At 35.4% G+C, this 20,943-nt stretch overlaps 1 protein-coding gene across 1 annotated transcript in view; it reads left to right on the forward strand.

The window, feature by feature from the left end:
- Window positions 1-20,495, forward strand: part of VPS13C (vacuolar protein sorting 13 homolog C) — a 171,127-nt gene extending 150,632 nt beyond the window's left edge. The window contains exons 74-83 of the mRNA XM_040620561.1: window positions 178-291; window positions 1,098-1,173; window positions 1,604-1,767; window positions 3,046-3,091; window positions 4,417-4,540; window positions 5,054-5,168; window positions 10,046-10,134; window positions 16,566-16,689; window positions 18,048-18,128; window positions 18,597-20,495. Of these exons, the coding sequence (XP_040476495.1) occupies window positions 178-291; window positions 1,098-1,173; window positions 1,604-1,767; window positions 3,046-3,091; window positions 4,417-4,540; window positions 5,054-5,168; window positions 10,046-10,134; window positions 16,566-16,689; window positions 18,048-18,128; window positions 18,597-18,698 (1,035 nt within the window). The 3' untranslated portion in view covers window positions 18,699-20,495. The remainder of the gene's footprint in view (window positions 1-177; window positions 292-1,097; window positions 1,174-1,603; window positions 1,768-3,045; window positions 3,092-4,416; window positions 4,541-5,053; window positions 5,169-10,045; window positions 10,135-16,565; window positions 16,690-18,047; window positions 18,129-18,596) is intronic.
- The last annotated feature ends 448 nt before the right edge of the window (window positions 20,496-20,943 follow it).

A 20,943-nucleotide genomic window follows, 5' to 3' on the forward strand; every position in this document is an offset into this window, starting at 1 on the left:
AGCGTAATGCCTGGCCCACAGTGAAAGATCAGTTAATGGATGTAGTCATGGTTATTCTGCATTGATTTCTTTTAACAAACTCATGTAGTCAGTACTCTCCTTTCTTCCCAAGGCATCATGATACTGTTTCTTACAGCAGTAGTAAAGGACTCACTATACTTTTTTTTTCCCCTTTAGTTCTTGAAACAGATGTATGTCCTTGTATTGGGCTTAGATGTGCTTGGAAACCCATTTGGATTAATTAGAGGTCTGTCTGAAGGAGTTGAAGCTTTATTCTATGAACCTTTCCAGGTATTGATCTTTTATTTATTTTAAGGATATGTACAGAAAATGATACTCTATTTTTTTAATGACAAATAATTTGTATTTTAATTGTATCTGTGAATTGAATAATGTTCAGATAACAAAAATACATCAACGTTATATTTTATTTAAAATTCCTTGAGATGACATTAAAAGATTGTTGTAGAATTAATTGGGTACTTCTAGTGTCTGGATGATAAAACGTGCCCACATTTTCCATGATTTCACGTAGTTGTAAGGAAGAATGCTAGGTAGGTTAACACCATTCCACGGCTGTTTCACCACCATGGAAAGGACTCAGGGGTTATGAAAAGCTGACTTTGTTTTGTATTCAAGCTTTCCTCTAACCTGTTTACCTCCATTGGGTGGAGGAATCCAGGAACCCAAAGTAGTGAGGGTTTTAGCAGGACAACGCAGAGAGAGCACATGGGAGAAGAAGATTATGTGGGCTCTTAGTCTTGTTACCAGTGCAGCTTGCTGCAGCAGTCTGATAGGACTCGGTACAGGGAGGCCGACTTCAGATTGTGACTGAAGCCATGATTTATTCCTGTTCAGTTTTTGTCATCTCAGAAGAGTTTGCCGAGACCATGTGGGTTGAAGGTATCTTCAAACACAATAGGTGTGCCGTCAATATTTGAGTTAGAGGGTGAAAACTGTGATATCACAGTGTTTGTAGATCTTTACAGGTTCTCTATCTTCATGGAAACCCTGAAATACTAGATCAAAAGTCTTAAGCTTATTTAAATTTTAAATAGCAAACTTTTCTCTCTCTCTCTTTTTTTTTTTTTGGCCAGGGTGCTGTTCAAGGCCCTGAAGAATTTGCTGAGGGATTAGTGATTGGAGTAAGAAGTCTCTTTGGACACACTGTAGGTATGTATCACCTATTTGTGTATATAAATATACGTATTTTTATTATAATTATTCTAAAATGCATTGTTTATAAAAAATAAAGAGGGATCAGTTTTCTAATAATCCCTTTTAAAAGATGTGTTCCCTTGTTCTTAAATGGAAAATAGCACAGACTTGCTGGGTTGTTTATATGTCTTTCTAGTGTTGGATCATTGTGCTTTTTTTTTTTAATACAATACTTTTTAGAACAGTTTTAGGTTTACAGAAAAATTTTGGAGAATCAATGTACTTTAAATAGTTTTATTTTTCTTGATAAATGGGAAATGATAAAAATACATTTCTATATGTTTATGAGAATCTGAAAGAGCTGTTTAAAGCAATGGTGTGCTGTATACTGCAGTAATGGTCTTTAAAGAAACAATGTGACTTACTTCTCTGGGTCTTCTGATAGGTGGCGCAGCAGGAGTTGTATCTCGCATCACCGGTTCTGTTGGAAAAGGTTTGGCAGCAATTACAATGGACAAGGAATATCAGCAAAAAAGAAGAGAAGAGATGGGTCGACAGCCTAAAGATTTTGGGGACAGCCTGGCCAGAGGAGGAAAGGGCTTCCTGCGTGTAAGTCTCTTACTGAATCTTCAAGAAGCCCTGAACTTTGATATACACTTTACAAAATGCACTTTAGCTGGTTTTTTTGAAACTTGGAATATTTCTTGTGGGTCAAGGTCTGTTACAGTAGCAGTAGTTATAAATTGTGGACTTTTCTGTTTCCTTGTGTGCTCTCCTTCCCCAATATCTCTATCACATCTATCCTCCAAATCCCAGATTAGTTTGGCACTTGGGCTGGAGTGAGAGCTCTGTAATGATGGCCAGTTAGCACTCTTCTGGAAGGCAGAGAAGCAAAGCAGAAAGAAATATGGTGCATGGTGCTAACTAGAGGGAAGAGGACTTGTTCGGGTTGTCATCAGTTGACCATTTCTGTGGAAGGGGAGGTATACAAGCTGAGTGTTTGTAAACCAGGAACCGCCTTTCACTGTTTTTCAGTACTTTAAAAATAGTACAGGTAATATATGAATATTGTTAAATTATATAGGTAATATATGAATATTCTCTGTGTAAGTAATTATAAGAACTTATAAGTTCTCATTTTAATAAATAATGGAAATACTATAGGTAAAGCTATAAAATCCTATTTGATCACCCTCACCTCTTCCCAGAAATATCTAATCTTCTCAACAGTGTGTACACTTCAGTTCTCTTTCTGTGCCACTTGTGTGGTGTACAGGTAGTCTTATTTACTACCATTACTTGGCAGACATTAAGAATGTATAAACGTATTACTGTTTTAATTTTGGAAATAGCTTCAGGAACTATAACTTCTGTGTTTATACCAGTGACTTACAGTGTTGTATGTTGTCTAATCAAAAGTGTCTTACTGGTTATGCTATTTGTAATCCTTCACAGTTCCCTTCATTTTCGGTTTTTCACACTTTCACTAAATTACAAAGTAATTTCATTAAAATTTATAATTAGATCTTAGGGATTATTTGGGTCAACTCATTTATCTTACTGGTACGGAAACTGAGGTTTAAAGAGATTGAAACGATTGCCCGTGTTTACATAGCTAATTGGTGCCAGAGCCAGATATAGAATCTTTTCATCTGCTATCCTGTTCTTTCTGTTATAAAATTTTACTTCTACAAAGTGCCTTTGTTTAAAATTTTCTATTGTACAATATTTTAAAAATCATAGTGCTCACTTAGGTACATGTTCACATTATCAAGTAAGTCCTCATTCTTTAAAAAAAGTTATTTCTAGTATGTATGTAGAGACCTCTAGTGGTTAGCTTAAAATTAAGCACCTTCCGTTCAGGTTTATGACTGATCTGTCTTTCAGGGAGTTGTTGGTGGAGTGACTGGAATAATAACAAAACCTGTGGAAGGTAGGTTGAGAATGTTTCCTTCCAGTACAGAGTCTGAAGAGTTAATATATAATGAACATAATAGATGTTATTGCTACTGGTTATTTGAGGGAATTTCTAATTTTATGTTCATAGTCCTAAAGTGTTTTTTAATGAATGTACTTTCTTCAGAAAGTAGAAAGAGTCTGTTAAGTAATAGACTCTGACTCAGACTTTGAATGTTATTTTCAGCAGGACAATAGTTAAACCAGGTTCCTTTAGATTCTCAATAGCAATTGATTCATTTTGTTTTATCCTGTTAAAAAAGTACTTTATTCGATCAAAACCCCAGTTGGCTTCTTTGCAGAAATTGACAAGCTGATTCTAAAATGTGTGTGGGAATTCAAATGGCCCCAAATAGCTACACCAGTCTTGAAAAGGAACCAAGTTGGAGAACTTACACTATCCAATTTAGAAACTTACCATAAAGGTATAGTAGCTAAGACAACGTGTTACTGGCATATGGAGTTGGATAGACATACAGATCAGTAGAATAGACTTGAGATTCCAGAAATAAACCCTTACATTTGTGGTCAGTTGATCTTCAATGAGGGTGCCAAGATAATTCCATGAAGAATGCCGTTTCGACAAAGGGTGCTGGGACACCTGGATATAAACAGAGTTTACGTGTCTGGCAGCAACTCCACTTCTAGGTGTATACCGAAGAGATTTGAAAACATACATTCACTCAAAAACTTACATATAAATATTCATAGAACATAATAGCCAGAATGTGTTAGCAACGTAAATGACTATCCGCTAACGCATAATTTAACAAAAACAATGGGGTAGTATCCAGCTGTAAAAAGAAATCAAGTGCTGATACAAGTACAAGATGGATGAACCTTGAAAACACGTTGCCAGGTGAAAGCAGCCAGTCACAAAGACCACATATTGTTTGATTCCATTTGTAGGAAATATCCAGAATAGGCCAATCCACAGAGATAGAAAGAGAAAAATTTCTGGTTATTTCTTAAACCTTAGATTCTTAGGTCTAAGGATCAGTGGTTGTAAAACTTGAACACGACTCAGGAAGACGTGGAGGACGTGTTCAAACACAGATCGCTGGGCCCTACTTCTGGAGTTTCCGATTCAGTAGGTCTGGGGAGGGGACTAATAATTTGTGTCTTTAACACACTTTGAAAACCACTGTTTTTTATGTGTTAGGATTAAATTTAACTTCTTTAGAAAGCCAAAATTTTGAAGCTTCTTGGTAAAACAGCTCAGTATTTGGCTTAGGCTTTTGTTGAGTTCAATCTTGCTTATTTTAAAATATCTTCATACATTCATTGTCCTTGGTCCTGAAGGTGCTAAAAAGGAAGGAGCTGCTGGATTCTTTAAAGGAATTGGAAAAGGGCTTGTGGGTGCTGTGGCTCGTCCAACTGGTGGAATCATAGATATGGCCAGCAGCACCTTCCAAGGAATTCAGAGGTAATTAAGTACACATACCATGTGCAAAGTATGTGTCTGTGTGCTAACGGTTGCTAGAAATACATAGACAAGTTAAACACTTGGCCTGCTCTTCAGGATGTTGACGTCTAAGTGAGAGCTATGACGGGTTCACAAGGTGGGGTGCCACCAGAAAGGAGTAAGAAGAAACAGTTTTTATGATTTCTCCTTTGCTCAGCAAATGTTGACTGGTACCTACTATATGCCAGGCCCTGTGCTAGCTGCCTGCACAGAGTGGACAGCCTAGTCGGTGCCTTTGTTATTTTGTTATTTTCTTTTCTTTGAGGAAAGGTGGGAGAACTTGAAGTCCAACAGACTTGGTTTTAATACTCGTCCCATCATAATGGGCACGTTATTTAAAATTACTCTGTTTTTTATCAAATGTTGATATAAGATGGAATGTAGTACAGTATTTAATCTACATATATATTTGTAATGTATTATTTTGAAAGATTCTTATGTATTTTCTTATATTTACTCCACTGCCTTATACAGAGCAGCAGAATCAACCGAGGAAGTGTCCAGGCTCCGTCCCCCTCGTTTTATCCACGAGGACGGCATCATTCGCCCATATGAAAGACAGGAATCAGAGGGCTATGATTTATTTGAGGTATAAACTCTCTTCTTCATGGTCATGGGTAAAATTTTAATATTAAATATTTCTAGGACAAGGATTTCATGGGTGGTTCTTTAAGTTCCTGATTCATGAACTTCTTTAAGGATTACCCAGGGAACGTGGTTTGTAGAGTAGAATTTATTATCTTTTTTTAAATTTTTGCATAAAGTGTTAAGTGGGAATGACTGGTAATTCTTTTCTGCATAGGAACAAAGCCCTTTTGTGCAGAAAGGATAATGTTAAAAGAAGTCATAGGCTTTATTACTGTTTGTGTGGTAGCCCGTTTAGTTAACAGTTAACTTTGGTCTCCTACTTGATAGCTAATTACAGGAATTCCACTGCTTCCTTTCTCCCAGCCAAATTAATTTATTTGGATTACTCTGTAAATCTAGATTTATTCAGGTAAACAGAAGCTGGAGGAGAGAAAAAAAGATTGTGTACATTTACAATCTTTTTAAACCTAAAAATATTTTAAGGTGGATCTTTTTGACTTTTGTTTTAGTTTTAACTTTACTACCTTTAAATAATATATACATACGTAAATTGCTTTTCTCCTTTGACTGGAAACCCCTCCCCATCAAATTTATTAATATTTTCCTACTTTGACTTCGAAATAATACGACTCTTCATTGTTCTTAGCCTTTGGTTTTTATTGTATATTATTACATTTTATCTTTCTGCATGCTTCTAACTTTATTTTCTTTCTTTTTCTGCCTACACAGCAAGAACCGGAAATACAGGAGTAAATGTTTCCTATACTACTACTTGATTTCATCCTTAAAAATCAAAACAAACTGTGGTATTAATTGACTGTCTTTGATTTATTTAGATTGAGTGTTCATTTCAGTGAAGTTTTCCTTACAACTCTCCCCTCTCTCTCAACTTTTTGTCATAGCGGCTTGACTACACACAAAGATGGTGGTATTCCTGGTAATACTGCACAGGAATAAGGGATCAGTATGAAAGATTCAGGGGTGTAGGAGATTAACTTTCCTCTTTTTTTAGTTGGTGAAAGACTTTCTAGTGTCCAGAAGCAGACAATTTTACTGTCATTTTGAAAATTTTATCTTGTCTTATGGTATTCATGTACTTTCAGGTAAAGTTGAAAAATAAGGACAATTCTCATGTCCAGTGTGTTATGTGTTCTTTACATTTGTGAGTCCTGATGATGGAATTACATAACTAGGTTTCACACATCACCCGGGATCGACTCCAATTATGGGGCTGTTGACGGGGGCATATGTTTTAATAATTGAAATATAAGTTGCTGTTGATCTGTTCTTAGACCTCAAATAAGAGTTGAGACATGAATATTGAGATTTTCCTTAATCTCTTTTTTCTTCTTTTACCTCTCAGTACTCTTGCTGGTCAGATGGCAATCATTTTATAATTATGTTATACACAGTCTCAGCCTTGAGCATTTTTGCTTTTCAGAACTTGAATCTCCTTGTTGGTTACACTTATTTCACAATTAGCATTTTAATTAACAGAAGTAGAAGTTGAATATATAATTTGGCAAATTATGTGTCCCCTGAATTTATAGATATCCTTATTTTTTATAGATATCTTTATTTTTAAAAACCAGTCCTTTTTGCTTTTAAGTTCTTAAAGAGGATTTGTTATCTTAGTGAGAACAAAAATAATTCTAAACTATTATTTTGCAATTAGTACCCTCATAGTTAGTTCTGAAAATAAATTGTGTCTTGATTTCTCTCCTTACGATAAATGGTAGAAGTGTTTGGTTTGATTTAGCAGCGTCTTATCTGGCCACTTTCCTTCTTCTCCCCAAAACTGAAACCAAAGTGTACACTTACGTTTAACGTGCCGTCCACTTGAAGAGCGTGAAGCCGCTGACATGTAACTGTTCAGCTGGATTGTGTATTGTTTAAACTGCAGTTACCAAAAGAATAAATTGATTGCTTATTTAAAACAAGCACTTTAGAGAAGAAAGAATGACAGCCAAAGATCAGCCTAAACCCATAGCTGACAAACTTTTCTTGTGCCTAGATAATTGAGGGTTGGCAAAAATGTCACCGCATGTACAGTTTCTCTGAGAACCAAGCACAATAACTAATTCAAGATGCTGTCTTAAATCATCACTAATAATTAGCCTTCCTTCTTAGGTAAAAGTAATGATTTTTAATTTTCCTGGATGTATTGCAATTTTAATGAGACTTGACTTTGAGGAAATTGTATAACTTTTTAAATTTTTTTCTTATGGTTTACTTTCTGTTTGTTTAGCTCTCTATGTATGTTATTAACCTTGTGATTTCCCTTTTTATCACTGCATGTCTGTAAGCACAAAATTCAAGTAACTTTTCATTTTAGCTAAATATATCTTGTCTGATTTATTAGTTTTTGTTGTGATATCAGACAGCCTTTTAAACTTTAATATATTATAGTTACTGGAAAAAATAGAATGGTCATACATTAATGAGAGGACTTGGTAGTTTTTTTCCATGGATGACAAAGATAAGCATGGATACTTAAATTCAGGCTATTTCATTCCTTGCCTGTCTTGCTGTAATCACTTTGGTATGAAGTATTTATTGATTATTTAAACTGTGCTGGATATACAAAAGAAATAAGACTTCAGTCCTTAAGGGACCAAGTATAACAAAACGTGTAAATATTAAAGAGCACTAGAGTATAAAATTCTGTCCTCCCAGACCTTACTGTAACATGGGTACATTCTAAATAATTTATTTGGGAATCTTTTCATTTACCCCGTTTTCTTTTTCCCTTGAGTATTGCTCTGTATTCTTCACTCCGCTTTGAAAGTTACTAAATCATATACTATGTTGTCATAGGATATACTGCTTATCCTTTATTCTCCTAAGATAATTACTTTTTACACATGCATATATATATGCACACACACATATATTTATATAGCCAGTTTTTATTTAATATTCTTTTGGTTTACATACTTAACAGCCATATAATATTTAAAAGGTGTTTGTTGCTTTTTTGTTTTGATTATATTTTTCCATGTTCACAGAAATGCTTCATTCTTAATTCTTGCATTACCATCTCTTGAAGTAACCTTACAGTGTGTATTTGACCATTCCAAGTTGTTGGCATTAAAGATGCTTCTGTTATTTTACTAACAGTAATAATTCTGTGATGAACATCATTATACATATTGCTTTTTCATGTGTTATTTCCTTAGAATTTACTTGAAAATATTGAATGCTTTTGCTAAAATATTGTAAATTGAATCTTCAAGTTGCATTTTGGGAGGGGGGAGTGAATATTTTATCAGCTAATCTAGTCTCCTGCTGCCATCAGTGACTGAATATCTTAATCTGATCTCAGAGTATAGTGGATTTTAGTCATGCTGAAAACAGTTTCTATAGTGTGGTATGATGATAAATTATGCTTTAAAAGCTTTCAGTGGTTCAAAGCACAACAGCCTGATAACTAATGAAAATGCATACAAGACGGAGAGTGGGTAGTATTTCTTCTACATTGCATCTCAGATCTAAATAGTTTAACATTTAAATTTCAGAGCTGAAAATAAAAGTACTGAATCGTTCTAGTCATTTCCCATGTTAAATATTAAAGATTTTAGCCTATTCACACAGGCAAGATGTGAAACAAGAGACTTAAATTCCACTTGTCTCTGAGACTCATTTTGAAGATGAGTTCCCCCTTCTTTGGGGATTCATCTTCTGTGTTCCTGGCTTTTCATAATTGTCAAGGAATGACTGAACCAAGGATTTTTGAAAAAATGTGTATGTAAGCATTGAAATAACAACAAATGTGCTTTCTCTGCTTGTGATTATTATTGATGATGTTATCCTTTTAATAATATTGCTGTTGTATTCTTGGTTATAAATGTTGCAGTCTTATTTATTAGGTATATTTATGTTCTGTAGTTTCATATACATTATATCATCTGATCTTTAATCATGCATTATAGATAATGTCAATAATGTTTCATTAGCATTGATTATAAAAAATAACTTTTATTCATTTTTTAATGTGTGCTAATTCAAACACAATAGTTTGGAGATAGTTGAAAGTAAATGTATTTTAATGTGCTACTATTTATACTTGAATTATTTATGCTTGTTTTATTGTCTTTAGCAATAAATTGTGCCAGCTATTTGAAATCTTAGAAATTCTTCATGTTTGTGTTAATATTGACATTACATTTTCTTTTCTATCAAGAATATAATTTGGTACATACATGTACTTTTCATGCATGTTTCATCTATAAGACCAAATACTCAAAAACATTAAATATCAGTTATCTTGGAATTTTATTATGTGTATATCTATCTCTTTATAAATCAGTGGTTCTTAACCTCTGAGAAGGATCACAGACCACTTAAAAAATCTGATGAAAAATATGAACCATCCTCTGAAAAAAGTTGCAGAACCACATTTTCAAAATGTTAAATGCTATTTTAGGTGGTTCATAGACCCCCCCCCCCAGAGTCCTTCCATGGACCTGAGATTAAGAACCCCTGTAATGTTAATGTCACACTATATTAGTGTATGTTCATATTCCATTAATGAAAATGTGTGATTATTTCTGGTAGATATTTTTAAACCTCTGAGTTATCACAGAATGAGGTATATTTTATCAGAAGATCACTTAGTAAGCATTTAATACAGTATTTGTATTAATTTGTATTAATTGTATTATTTGTATTAATACAGTATTTTAAGACAATATTTGTCTTTTAAGGCACAGTGGAAGTTAATTTATAAACATGCTGTGAATATTTTTCTAGCTTCACGTGCCAGTATTGTGCCTTTGTTTCTAATAATTTTTTCCCAAACTAGCACTGTTACTATGATTAACTAATATATAGTTAATGCTTGTACTATGCAAATCTTGAGTCTTGTTTTCTTTTCAGAATCATATCAAAAAGTTAGAAGGAGAGACTTATCGATACCACTGTGCTATTTCTGGAAGCAAGAAGACAATCCTTATGGTTACAAATAGGTATTAATTTCAAGTGACATTTTTTCAAATGCAGACTACGTAGATGATAAGAATTTTGAAAACTAAAATGACAGAGGATTTGGAGAACTATACTTAAATTATAAAATGTTCATGGTCATTAAATCACAAAAATACAATCTAGATGGGTCCTTTGAGGTTATCCGTTGCAACCCTCTCACTTTGGAGATGCCAAAACTGAGACTCGGTATGGTGTAGGGGTTATCCCAGTTACACAGGTACTGAGTGGAGTCTAGAATGGACTTTGTAGGTGTGGTAGTCATACTGTTACATGTGAATTGTAAATCCGCTATGGAGACTGAATTCATGAATCACTTTTTCTTACTAGGTTTTATTTTAGATGAGTCACATACCTTTTTTAAGGATGGTATTACTTCTGTGTATTTTTTCCACTTTTTTTCTAAGTATTTTGGTAGTGGTAGATAATTTTTCCAAATAAAAGAACTTAAACTACTCAGTTTATTTTCCTGAGATTTTTCTTTATATCACTTATTTCAAAATGACTATTTTATGTAATAATTTTGAAAGCCTTCTAAGTTATGTATTTCATAGGACTAAGCCAGAGTACTTAAACAGTAGGCAAAAATCTGTGTTAGAGGCCTTGAAATATATTTGGATGGGAATAAGAGAGAGGAAAACTAAAATGACAGGATTCTGACTTAAACCACGAGCTTTTTCAAGGAATTAACCAGTCATATGATTTGCCCATTAAGTACAAATATTCACAGAACAATCTAGAAAGTGTTTTTTACTGATTGGACAAGTAATCATTTATTTTTTATGCCCATAATTTTGTATTTTATCCATTAGAGTAGGCCAAAAACAGTGTTTATTTTTATCACATGTTGTACTTAGCTTCAATGACAGTGTGTTAATTCATTTTAAAATTGTATATCTTTTATGTAATTCAATACTAGGTAATGGAAATCAGTTAGGGTTTTCGGGGGAGGGTTGTTTCTGGTAATACTTAACACTCAGAATTTGTTTGATTTAGGTATTTTGTGAGAATATATATTATATATCTGGTTTTTCTTCAAGTAAAATGAGAAATCATAGTAATTTTAAATCTAGTCACAGAGCTTTTTGGGAGGTGGTTAGTAAAATATTTCTGACCAGTACAGTGACTTATTCTCCCTGTAGCTTTAGAAGACTCATAGGAAATTCTTTGATTGAGGTAATTATCATTATGCTGATCTGTTTTACCTTTAATGATTCCATAAAAATAGTATTTCTTCTAAAATTGGTGTTTAAAAATATAACTCTTTCATTGCTAGAGTTATGCTTATTCATCGTGGATAATACAGATCAGGAGTCAACAAAATTCCTTTAAAGGGCCAGACTGTAAACATTTAGGCTTCGGCAGCCATACTGTATTTCCCAACTATTCAGCTCTGACGTTGTGGTGGGAAAACACTCATGGACAATATGTAAATGAATGGGGGATGGCTGTGTTCCAGTAGGATCTTATTTACTAACGCAGGCCATGGGCTGGATTTGGCTCAACAGGCTGTAGTTTGCCCACCCCTGATAAAGACAATAATTTAAAGGATGAAAATAAAGTAACCATACATTGTGGTTTGTCTAGGACAGAGCTGGTTTGCACTCTTTGTCCCAGTGAAATTATTAGTAGCTACCCTTTCATTCTTAAAAATGTCCTGATTTGAATCATAAATTATGATAACCCCCCAGAATAGCCTTTATCAGCAATCCCATCAGCGGGCTGTAAATGTATTTTGTAAAAACTATGTATTTCTGCGGCCAGCTGCAACATATGTATTTTGTAAAAATTATGTACAAAAAATACATTATGTATATTTAACTAACCTATGTTTTTCACCAGTGTATTATGATCATCTTCTCAGATTCTTAAGACAACATGGTTTTTAATAACTATAATATTGTATTTATGGATATACTCTAAGTTATTCAAATGCCGCTTCCTATTTGATATTCAGTTTTTTTCTTCCCAGTACTGCATTATTATAAACACATCTTTGCAGCTAAGTCTTTTTTTCTATAATTATTTCCTTAGGATGAGTTCTTATCAGTGGGATTGCTGATTTAAAAATTGTGAAGATTTTTGAGACCCTTTTATATATTGCCAACTTGTTTTATCAGAGCAATTGTATTGATTTGTTTTACATACAACTAACAGTATAAGAGAATGCCCTTTATCCTGTGAGTTTTGCGAAGACTAATGTTATCATTTAAACTTTTTTGTTTTTGCTAATTTAATGGGCAGAAAATAGTTGTTTGTTTTAATTTATTTGATCGCTAATCGGTATGAACATTTCAGTACATTCATCATTGATGTATATTTTCTGTTCCATGAATTGCTTTTTCATATCCTTTGTTCCTTTTTTGTTATGTTGGTCTTTTTCTTACTGAATTTAAGTAACATTTTATAAGTTAATAATAGCCCTTTTTACCCAATGTATTTTTAATATTTTAATGACAATTTTTTGAGTTTTCCATTATATAAGGCTTTTAATTTTTCCATATTGAAATTCATCCAAAATTTGGTTTGAATTTTTTTTCTTATCAGTTTTTAGAAAGAAAATAGGAGTTCTCATGACCCAGATTTATTAGGCTGTATCTCTGCTAGTTGTTCCTAACGCCTGCTTAGTATTTTATTTTAGTAATCTTCATTAGAAAATTGTTCTCGGAGTAGACATTTTTTTTTAATCATCTGTGTTAGTCTGTATGGGCTACTATAACAAAAATTCTATAGACAGGCAGCTTAAACAACAAACATTTATTTCACACAGTTCTGGAGGCTGGGAAGTCCAAGATCAAGGTGTCAGCAGATTCTGTGTCTGGTGAGGGCTCACTCCCAGGTTCATAGACGGCCATCTTCTTGCTGTGTCCTCACATGTCAAAGTGGTGAGGGAGTTTTCTCAGGCCTCCTTTAAGAGGGCACGGATCCTATTCATGAGGGCTCCACCCTCATGATCTAATCACCCCAAAGGCTCCATGTCTAATACCATCACATTGGGGTTGGGATTCAATGTGTGATTTGGGGAAGGACATAAACATTCTGACCATTGCACTATCAATGTCTGACAGAAATAGGGACACAGATAAAAGTGAACTCTTCTGTCCCCTCATCTAAAAGGGGGACCTGTACATTATTAGTGACATCACAGTGTGCTAGGTGCTAAGATGAAGTGATATACAGAGACTCTGAAGACAGAGGAAAATCTCTTGGTTCAGTAAGGTGGGAACCAAGGTGTCAGGGGAAGGTGTTAGGGAGGAGGTACTTGAGCTGTGTCTTACAGAGTGTGGAGTTTTCATACACGTAAATACCAGGCAGTCAGAGGGATAAAACAGCATGGCACTTTGAGCGCTGGACAGTAGGATGTTGGTGGGGAAGCATTGGGAGGTGAAGTAAGTCATAGGTGTCTGCTCATGACATCTGAAGGGTATCCATTTTATCATTAATGTGATGGAAGATTACTAATTTCTTTAAAAGTATAAACATTTTATTGCTCATTATTACAGCCTTTCACATAGAGGTATGTACACATAGTTCACACACAAGTCTCACTTTTTCTCACTCCCACTGAAGGCTTTTACACAAGGACTGATATGATGAGGTTTGCAGTTTGCAAAGATCTCCGGCAGCAGTTTGGATGCTGGATTGGAGGAGGGTCACCATGGAGTCAGGGAGACCAGTTAGAGACCAATTAGTTTTCTATTGTTGCACAGAAAATTACCATAAAATTAGCAGCTTAAAACAACACAGATTTACTGTCTCACAGTTTTTCTGGGTCTGGAGTAGGCTAGGACATGGCTGGGCTCTTTGCTCAGGGTCTCACAGGCTGAAATCAAGGTGTAAACTTCCTTTCTGAAGGCTCTGGGAAAGAATCCACCTCCAAGCTCATTTAATGTTGTTGGCAGAATTCAGTTCCTTGCAGTTGTAGGACTAATATCGCAGTTTCCTGGATCTCTGTCAGCTGGGCACATGCTGTCAGCATCTGGAACCTACCCTCGTTTTTGCCATGTGGCTTTCTGCATCTTCACCCCAGCAACCACACTCTGGATTCTCCGTCTCCAACCCAGATTTAAAGGGCCCTTGTGGTTATGTCAAGCCCACGCAGATAAACTTTTTCTTAAAAACACCTATGCCTTATAATAAAATCTACTCTTGGGGGAGAAATCCATCATATTCATAGTCATGGAGGTTATACAGGTCTATATACCAGAGGATGGGGAATCTTTGGGACCATTGTAGAATTCTGGCTGCCACACAAACTGGCAGTTATCCTGATAGGAAGCAGTGAGGCCTAAACTAGAAGAATGAAGACAGATATAAGGGGGCAGCCTTGAGAGACCAGGGCTTGGCGACTGATTGAATGTGGAAGAGAAGGGAATACGAGATGACTTTCTGGTTTCGGGCCCAAATACCAAGAGGGTTGGTATTACCATTTATAGTAATTTAAGGAAAACAATTGCTTTTGTTTCTGTTTTTTAATTTAGTGAGTTTGACATAGCTTTGAGATATCAAAGTAAAGATGCCTCAATAGTCAGGGGGACAGATACAGATGTAGATTATAAATGTAGGTGTAGGTAATTGGAGTTTAGATAAGGATTGGAGTTGAGATCTTGGAGATTTTCCTGAGAGAGTGTGTCAAATAGAAGACCAAGATTTGACCTCTGGAAAACATGGAACAGGTGGAAGAGAATGAAGGAGATTTAGGGTGGTAGGAGAACAGTATTATTGGCATGGTCAAGAGAAGAGAGAATTAAAGACAGTGGGAGTGGTGAATTTGCATTTGACACAGTGATTTGTCATAGTTATCTCTAACAGCTCTTGGGATTCTCTTCTGGAACAGGAGGTGGAGGGAATGGAATCTGCTTCCTAGAGACTGTTTGGAATATGGTGTGGTGTTAAAGGGTGTCACAAGGATGAGAGGGCCCTACTGGCACTTGTAGGCTGGGCTAGGGATGCTGAACTTCCTACAGTACACATAGTCCCAAGTCAGCCCCAAATTCCCTTAGTTCCTCTACTGAGAAATATAGAACCCCACCCTCCATCGTTCACCAAGTTCATTCAGCTTTACCTTCTAAGTGTCTAGAATCTAGCTTGCTGTCCCCCCTTGTCACAGCTGCTGTCTTAACTGAGGTTCTCACTGTTTCCTGGTTGGACTATCATAGTAGCTTTCTACCTTGATTGTCTATCCCTCCTCTCCTCCCTTGGCCACTAGAGCCATGACTCTAAAATAGGAAACTAGATCGTGAAATTTCCCATCGCCTATAGATTAAAGTCAAAATTTACTAAAATTGCAACAACAAAAAACACAAAAAAGTCAAGATCTGGCACTAAGCTAATTTTTTCACCTCTGTGTAGATCTGGTATTCCAGCTACAGACCTCTACACTCATCAAATCAACCTTCCCTTTCTTACACTCCTCGTTATGTCAATGCTCTGTTCCCTTTGTCTGCACTGTCTTTGCCCTTTCCCACCTAGAGAACTCCTTTCTTTCAAGAATCAGCTCTTACACCACATACTTTACCCACATAATCAGTCCCTCTTTCTTGTGCTCCAGAAGAATTTTCTGCACACTGGTCTGTCAGATATATTTACACGTTTATTTCCCTTCTAACCTAGGAGTGCCTCTCAAGCAGAAATACTACATTCTGTGTTTCTCCAGCACCCTGGATATTTGTAGAATTAACAGTTTCTCTACGTTCCTAGTTATGCTTTCTGTGATAGAAACTTGAGAATCAAGTCTGGTTGTATCAGTAATTAATCTGAATCACACACTGGGAAATCGGTGTGGATGTCCTTTAATGATTCTGTGATTTTTCTTTCCTTTTCTTTCTTCTTCTCCTCCTCCTCTTTCTCCTCCTTTTTTTGCTATTGAGTAAAATGGGGTACTCACCCTGTGCTACGGTGCATTAGTGTTAAAGTGTTCAAACCTGATCTTTATTAGTAGGCCGAAAGTGAATCTTTGCTGACATTTGAGGTTTGTGACATTTCCTGCACATTCTTTCTTGACTGGAAGGCATAAATGATTGACAGTAAAGAGCAATTAATAATTTTCCAAGTAAAACATTTTCAGGGGCTTCTGCCTTTATTGCTTCCCAGATGAGAGTACAGCCTGTTCCTTATGTGTTTCAAAGAGGATTTCGGTTTTTCGGTCAGTTAAAAAAAATGACACTTTTCTGAATTTTGCAAGATTGGCAGAAGGGGAATTTTTGAAAGTCCGCCGTGTTAGTTTGTAGGGGCCATCTTTGCTCTTGACAGTTACCTAGACTTTTTTTTCATGTGAAGCATACTTTTTTTGTGTGTGTGTGCCAGGTTATGTTGTTTACTGAGTACTACCTGTACCATCCAGAGAGTGAAATATTAGAATAATTAACTATGTTTTTGACTACCTGCATGTTTTTGTTTCCTTTTTGCAAAATAGGCGAGTGTTGTGTATAAGTGAAGTTGAAATCCTAGGCCATATGTCCATAGACTGGCAGTGTCCATTTGAAGATTTTGTGTTTCCTCCCAGTGTCCATGGAAACCTGCTAAAAATTCCAGTCAAGGTAAGAAAACATGAATCACATGTTTAGAGCCAAGACTTTGTTAAACGAGTGGAAACCAGTGTTTTCTGGCTGTCTTTTACAGTTAACTACACAAAGTGTTTGAAGGATCGTCATTATGATGACGATAGTATTACTGTAATTATAATAAGGTAAAATGTAAGGAAAGATGTATTTCTGTACTGTATTTTTTTGACAGTCCTTGATTATGTTGAGTGTCCGCTAAAAAAATTAGGTTGTTGATGCTTCCTTTTTTGGTAGAATGAAGCATTAGTAAATGCAGGTTTTTTTGTTTGTTTTTTACTTCATATGAATAAAGATTTTGCTGTAATCTTAGATGCTTTTTGGAACATTCCCTTTTTTAAGCTTTAGGAGATTATTATAAATATTATATCTAACACACTCATGTTTTATCATATTTGGCACTCACAGGATACTAGTACAATTTAAGTATATGATAATACTCTCATGTCTTTCCTTCTCATCATTTTCTAAAGAAGGACTTTTAATTACATAGCAAGTAATTAGCAGAAATGATACCCCAGCCCTTTGCTTAGTTCTCAGGCTCACTTTACTTTGAAATGTATCATTTTTCTTATATATGATATATTATAAACTTATTTTCACCCCTTTAAAAAAACTACAGATTGTCATTCTGAGGATGGTAATTCCTGGAGTATGTATTTTCTCCTAAACAGTAATGATGTTATCTCTATTACTGAAACTATCTGAAAACATTTATCATAAGATTTAATAGTTAATAGTTTAATATTATCCTTTAATTTATGTTTTCTTTTCATAGAAGTTTACAAGTAAAAGAAACTGTGAAACAATACCATTTTGCATTTTGGCCTTACCTCATTGTAGAATGTCGAAATTGAAAGAGCCCCTTGATATATGTATGCAGCATAGTTTCCAAACCAGGAAAGACTCTGTCACTCTGCATATATATTCAGTTATCACTTTCCTTTCACATCAGTAGTGAGAATTGACTCAATGTGTTTTACATTATGTAAGAATTTTATCTGCCAGCCAAGGAAATGAAGGAAGGGTTTTTTGGTTTGTCAGATGTGGTGAGTTATCAAGTGGTGTTTCTGTAGGCTATTTATCATAGCCTGTAGAAAGCCATTATTCTGTCCAGATAGATATGTACTCATCCAATTTCATAAATTCTAACAGCTCACCTATGGAACCACTATCCTTGTACCAAAATGATTTAGTTCCTATCATACCTGAATATGGATATTTGGTTAGTCTGTTGGTTATAAAATAGAGTTGACATTTAAGCATCCAATTAAAGGATATGATTTTTTTTCTTCCCCAGAATAATTTCTTTTCTATCGTTGTTTCTTTTGAAACAGGAGCAGGGTCTGTTCCACAAAAAAGACAGTGCCAGTTATGGCTATCGGAACGTTTACCTGCGGGACACGGCCACAGCAGAGGTAAACAATTTACTGTAAGGAATGCCCCTTTAGTTTTTTGAGCTGCAAGATTTTTTTAAAAATCTGTTATAATAATACCCATTAATTCTCCCAAAAGATTTTCCAGTTTTAACTCTGGATGGATATGTGAGCTTTAAAATAATAGATTGTGGGCTAACAGGTCAGGAGGGTCTTACTTCACGCAGCATGTATACTGTATTCTTTTTTTAATAATTTTTTATTATGTTAGTCACCATACAGTATATCCTTAGTTTTTGATGTAGTGTTCCATGATTCATTATTGGCGTGTAACACCCAGTGCTCCATGCAATATGTGCCCTCCTTCCTACCCATCACCGGCAGACTGTGTATTCTTGTCCTTCGCTGTTGCACCTGTGTGGAGAGCCCCAACTCTTGCTTTTATGTCTTTCTCCTCCACGTGAGCCCGTCCTTGTCTTTGCCATTGATAGTAAATATTCTATTTTACAGAGAGTATGTAATGCCATTGATGACGCACAGTCAGTGAGACGCCAGCAGACACTGATGAAGCAGTCATCACTGAAACTTCTCAGGCCCCAAATGCCACTGTAGTCACAGGTCCCAGGGGGCTGCTACTGGGAGAAAAACCAACCATCGGTCTTGTCTATAAGTCACTCTTCTTCATCTTGCTAAAGAGAATTGTTTAAGCAATCCTTCAGTTTCAGAATTTTTTTTCGAGGATCGCTGGTATTGGATTTTCCATTTTTCCCCTTTAGTTTTGACCCTGATTTTGTAACCATCTGTATGTCAGCAACTCGCTTCTACACCGCCACCTAAATGGGTCAGGCCCTCAAAGAAATAACACTTGAAACTCAGAGTGAAATTCCCTTAATGTTAGAGTTGTGAAGCAAAGGGCAATGGGCCTGTTTTTAATTAAAGTTTTTATTGAAATAAAAGAAAAGAGCTTAGGATGACTAGTGTTCTTTGGGAGGTTTTGGACAAACCTTTGGACAGGTGTTGGATATTTTATTAAAGGTAATTTGTTCAATAATTGAACTGAGATCATATTTTTGGTAATTGACTGAAGAAAAGCCACTGAAGGGAGAGATGACATGTTTTCTATTTTCTTTCCATGAAAACATTATTTTTCTCCTAATAAAAATATGTTTTATTTTGCTGCTTATTTTTCTTCCTTGCATTAGAATATAAAAACATGGAAAATCAAATCTGAAAATATCTGTGGTCTGTGCCCTGTAATGTAGCCTTCATAAAACTTTTAAAATTATTTGCATGCTCTTTCGAGATGAACTTAAGTGGCATAGTTGTAACTTGCTGATACATGGAAATATTGTACTTTGTGTTTTTCAAGACTCAGAAATATGAAAAGCTCAATATTTTTGTATTTCTAGAAATTTTTTTATAAGTTGAAAGATTTTTAAGCGCATCATAAACAAATACTTAATCCTATTGCATACCTAGAAATGTATTCTAAATACTTAGTAGAAAGAATGAAAAATCTCTAGTTACTTTATATATAATTAAAATAAGGCATATATAACAACACTGTGGAAAATACCTGGTAAGCGTATCCTTTGAAGGAGCAAGCTTATGAGGCTCCGTTCAGTACAGGAGGATTTTTGTCCTTTCCACATGTCACTTTTGCTGATCAGAGATACGCTGCCTACAGAATGCTCAGATCTGATTTCCTGGAACGAATCTTTACGTTCACTCCTGGATTGTAACCTGACATTGATTTACATCACTGAATTAATGATGAAATGAAGATGTGGACATGCCTGGTTTGCTCTGTTTTTGTTGATATGTGGTCAGGTTTCTACTATCTTTATTTATGTTTTTTAAGACCAGCCTTAAAACATTTAAAATTTTTCCCAGTTGATAATGACTATAGACTCCAAAGAGAGGATGTAGTAACTGATACCCTAGATATTTGGTCTCGGATCTAGTTGTGGTGGGCTTTGCCTTTTCAACATCACTTCTCTGTGAAGGAGCGTGTCATATACAAAACTTCTAGCCTTAAACAGAATTTCACAGCAAATGTGCTAGTTTTTTGTGTCTTTAAAGCTGACTTAATCAGGAATTTGAGATATCTGATTATATAGTTCATAGGAATCACAGCTGTTGACAATGTCCTAAATAATTAAGAAACCATATTGTACTGATGGCATGTACAAAACATTGAACTAAAAAATTTTATAGAAATATATAAATTCATCATATCAGTTGGCTTCAAAATAAACTTCCAAATGTTTATAACATTTTAATTTGATTTAATCCCCTGGGACAGAAATAATTCACTGGTAAAGTATAATGTCTTTTGTGTTTTTAAAAACGCTTTGAGAGTCAATTACTTGCATATGAACATATGAAATAAAATATTTGGTGCATTGTTTACAAGTGTGAAAACTTTGTGGGTTTGTGTTAAATATTCAAATAACACTTACCTTTACTTTCTGTGTCTTTCCCTTTTCCTCTCCCTATCCTGTAATAGTGGGGAGTTAAATTAATAGTTATGGAGTGCTTAAAAACTGCTAGTTAGGGAAAGGCTTTCCTGGAGGTTACTGAGCCCCTTTACCACACTGGAGATCTCTGGCACAGGTCTCCAGTGCAAGAGGACATTTTTGACAAGGGTCCTGCTCCCACACTGAAATCCTTGGCTCCTTTTGCACGGGGGTTCTGCCTTCCGTGGTTTCTCTCCGTCACTGATGGTGTATGGCAAGGGTGCGAGGGCAGGCCCATTCCTGGAGACAGGAATTCCTCTGATAGCTGACTGGCTCGAAGACTCTTCAGTGTCCTTGCAGTACCTTTCTTAGACTGCATGGTAGTCTGGGAGGCTCCA

The sequence above is a fragment of the Ursus maritimus genome, unplaced genomic scaffold (genome assembly GCF_017311325.1).
Source record: "Ursus maritimus isolate PB19 unplaced genomic scaffold, ASM1731132v1 scaffold_35, whole genome shotgun sequence".
In the NCBI taxonomy this organism is placed as follows: Eukaryota; Metazoa; Chordata; class Mammalia; order Carnivora; family Ursidae; genus Ursus; species Ursus maritimus.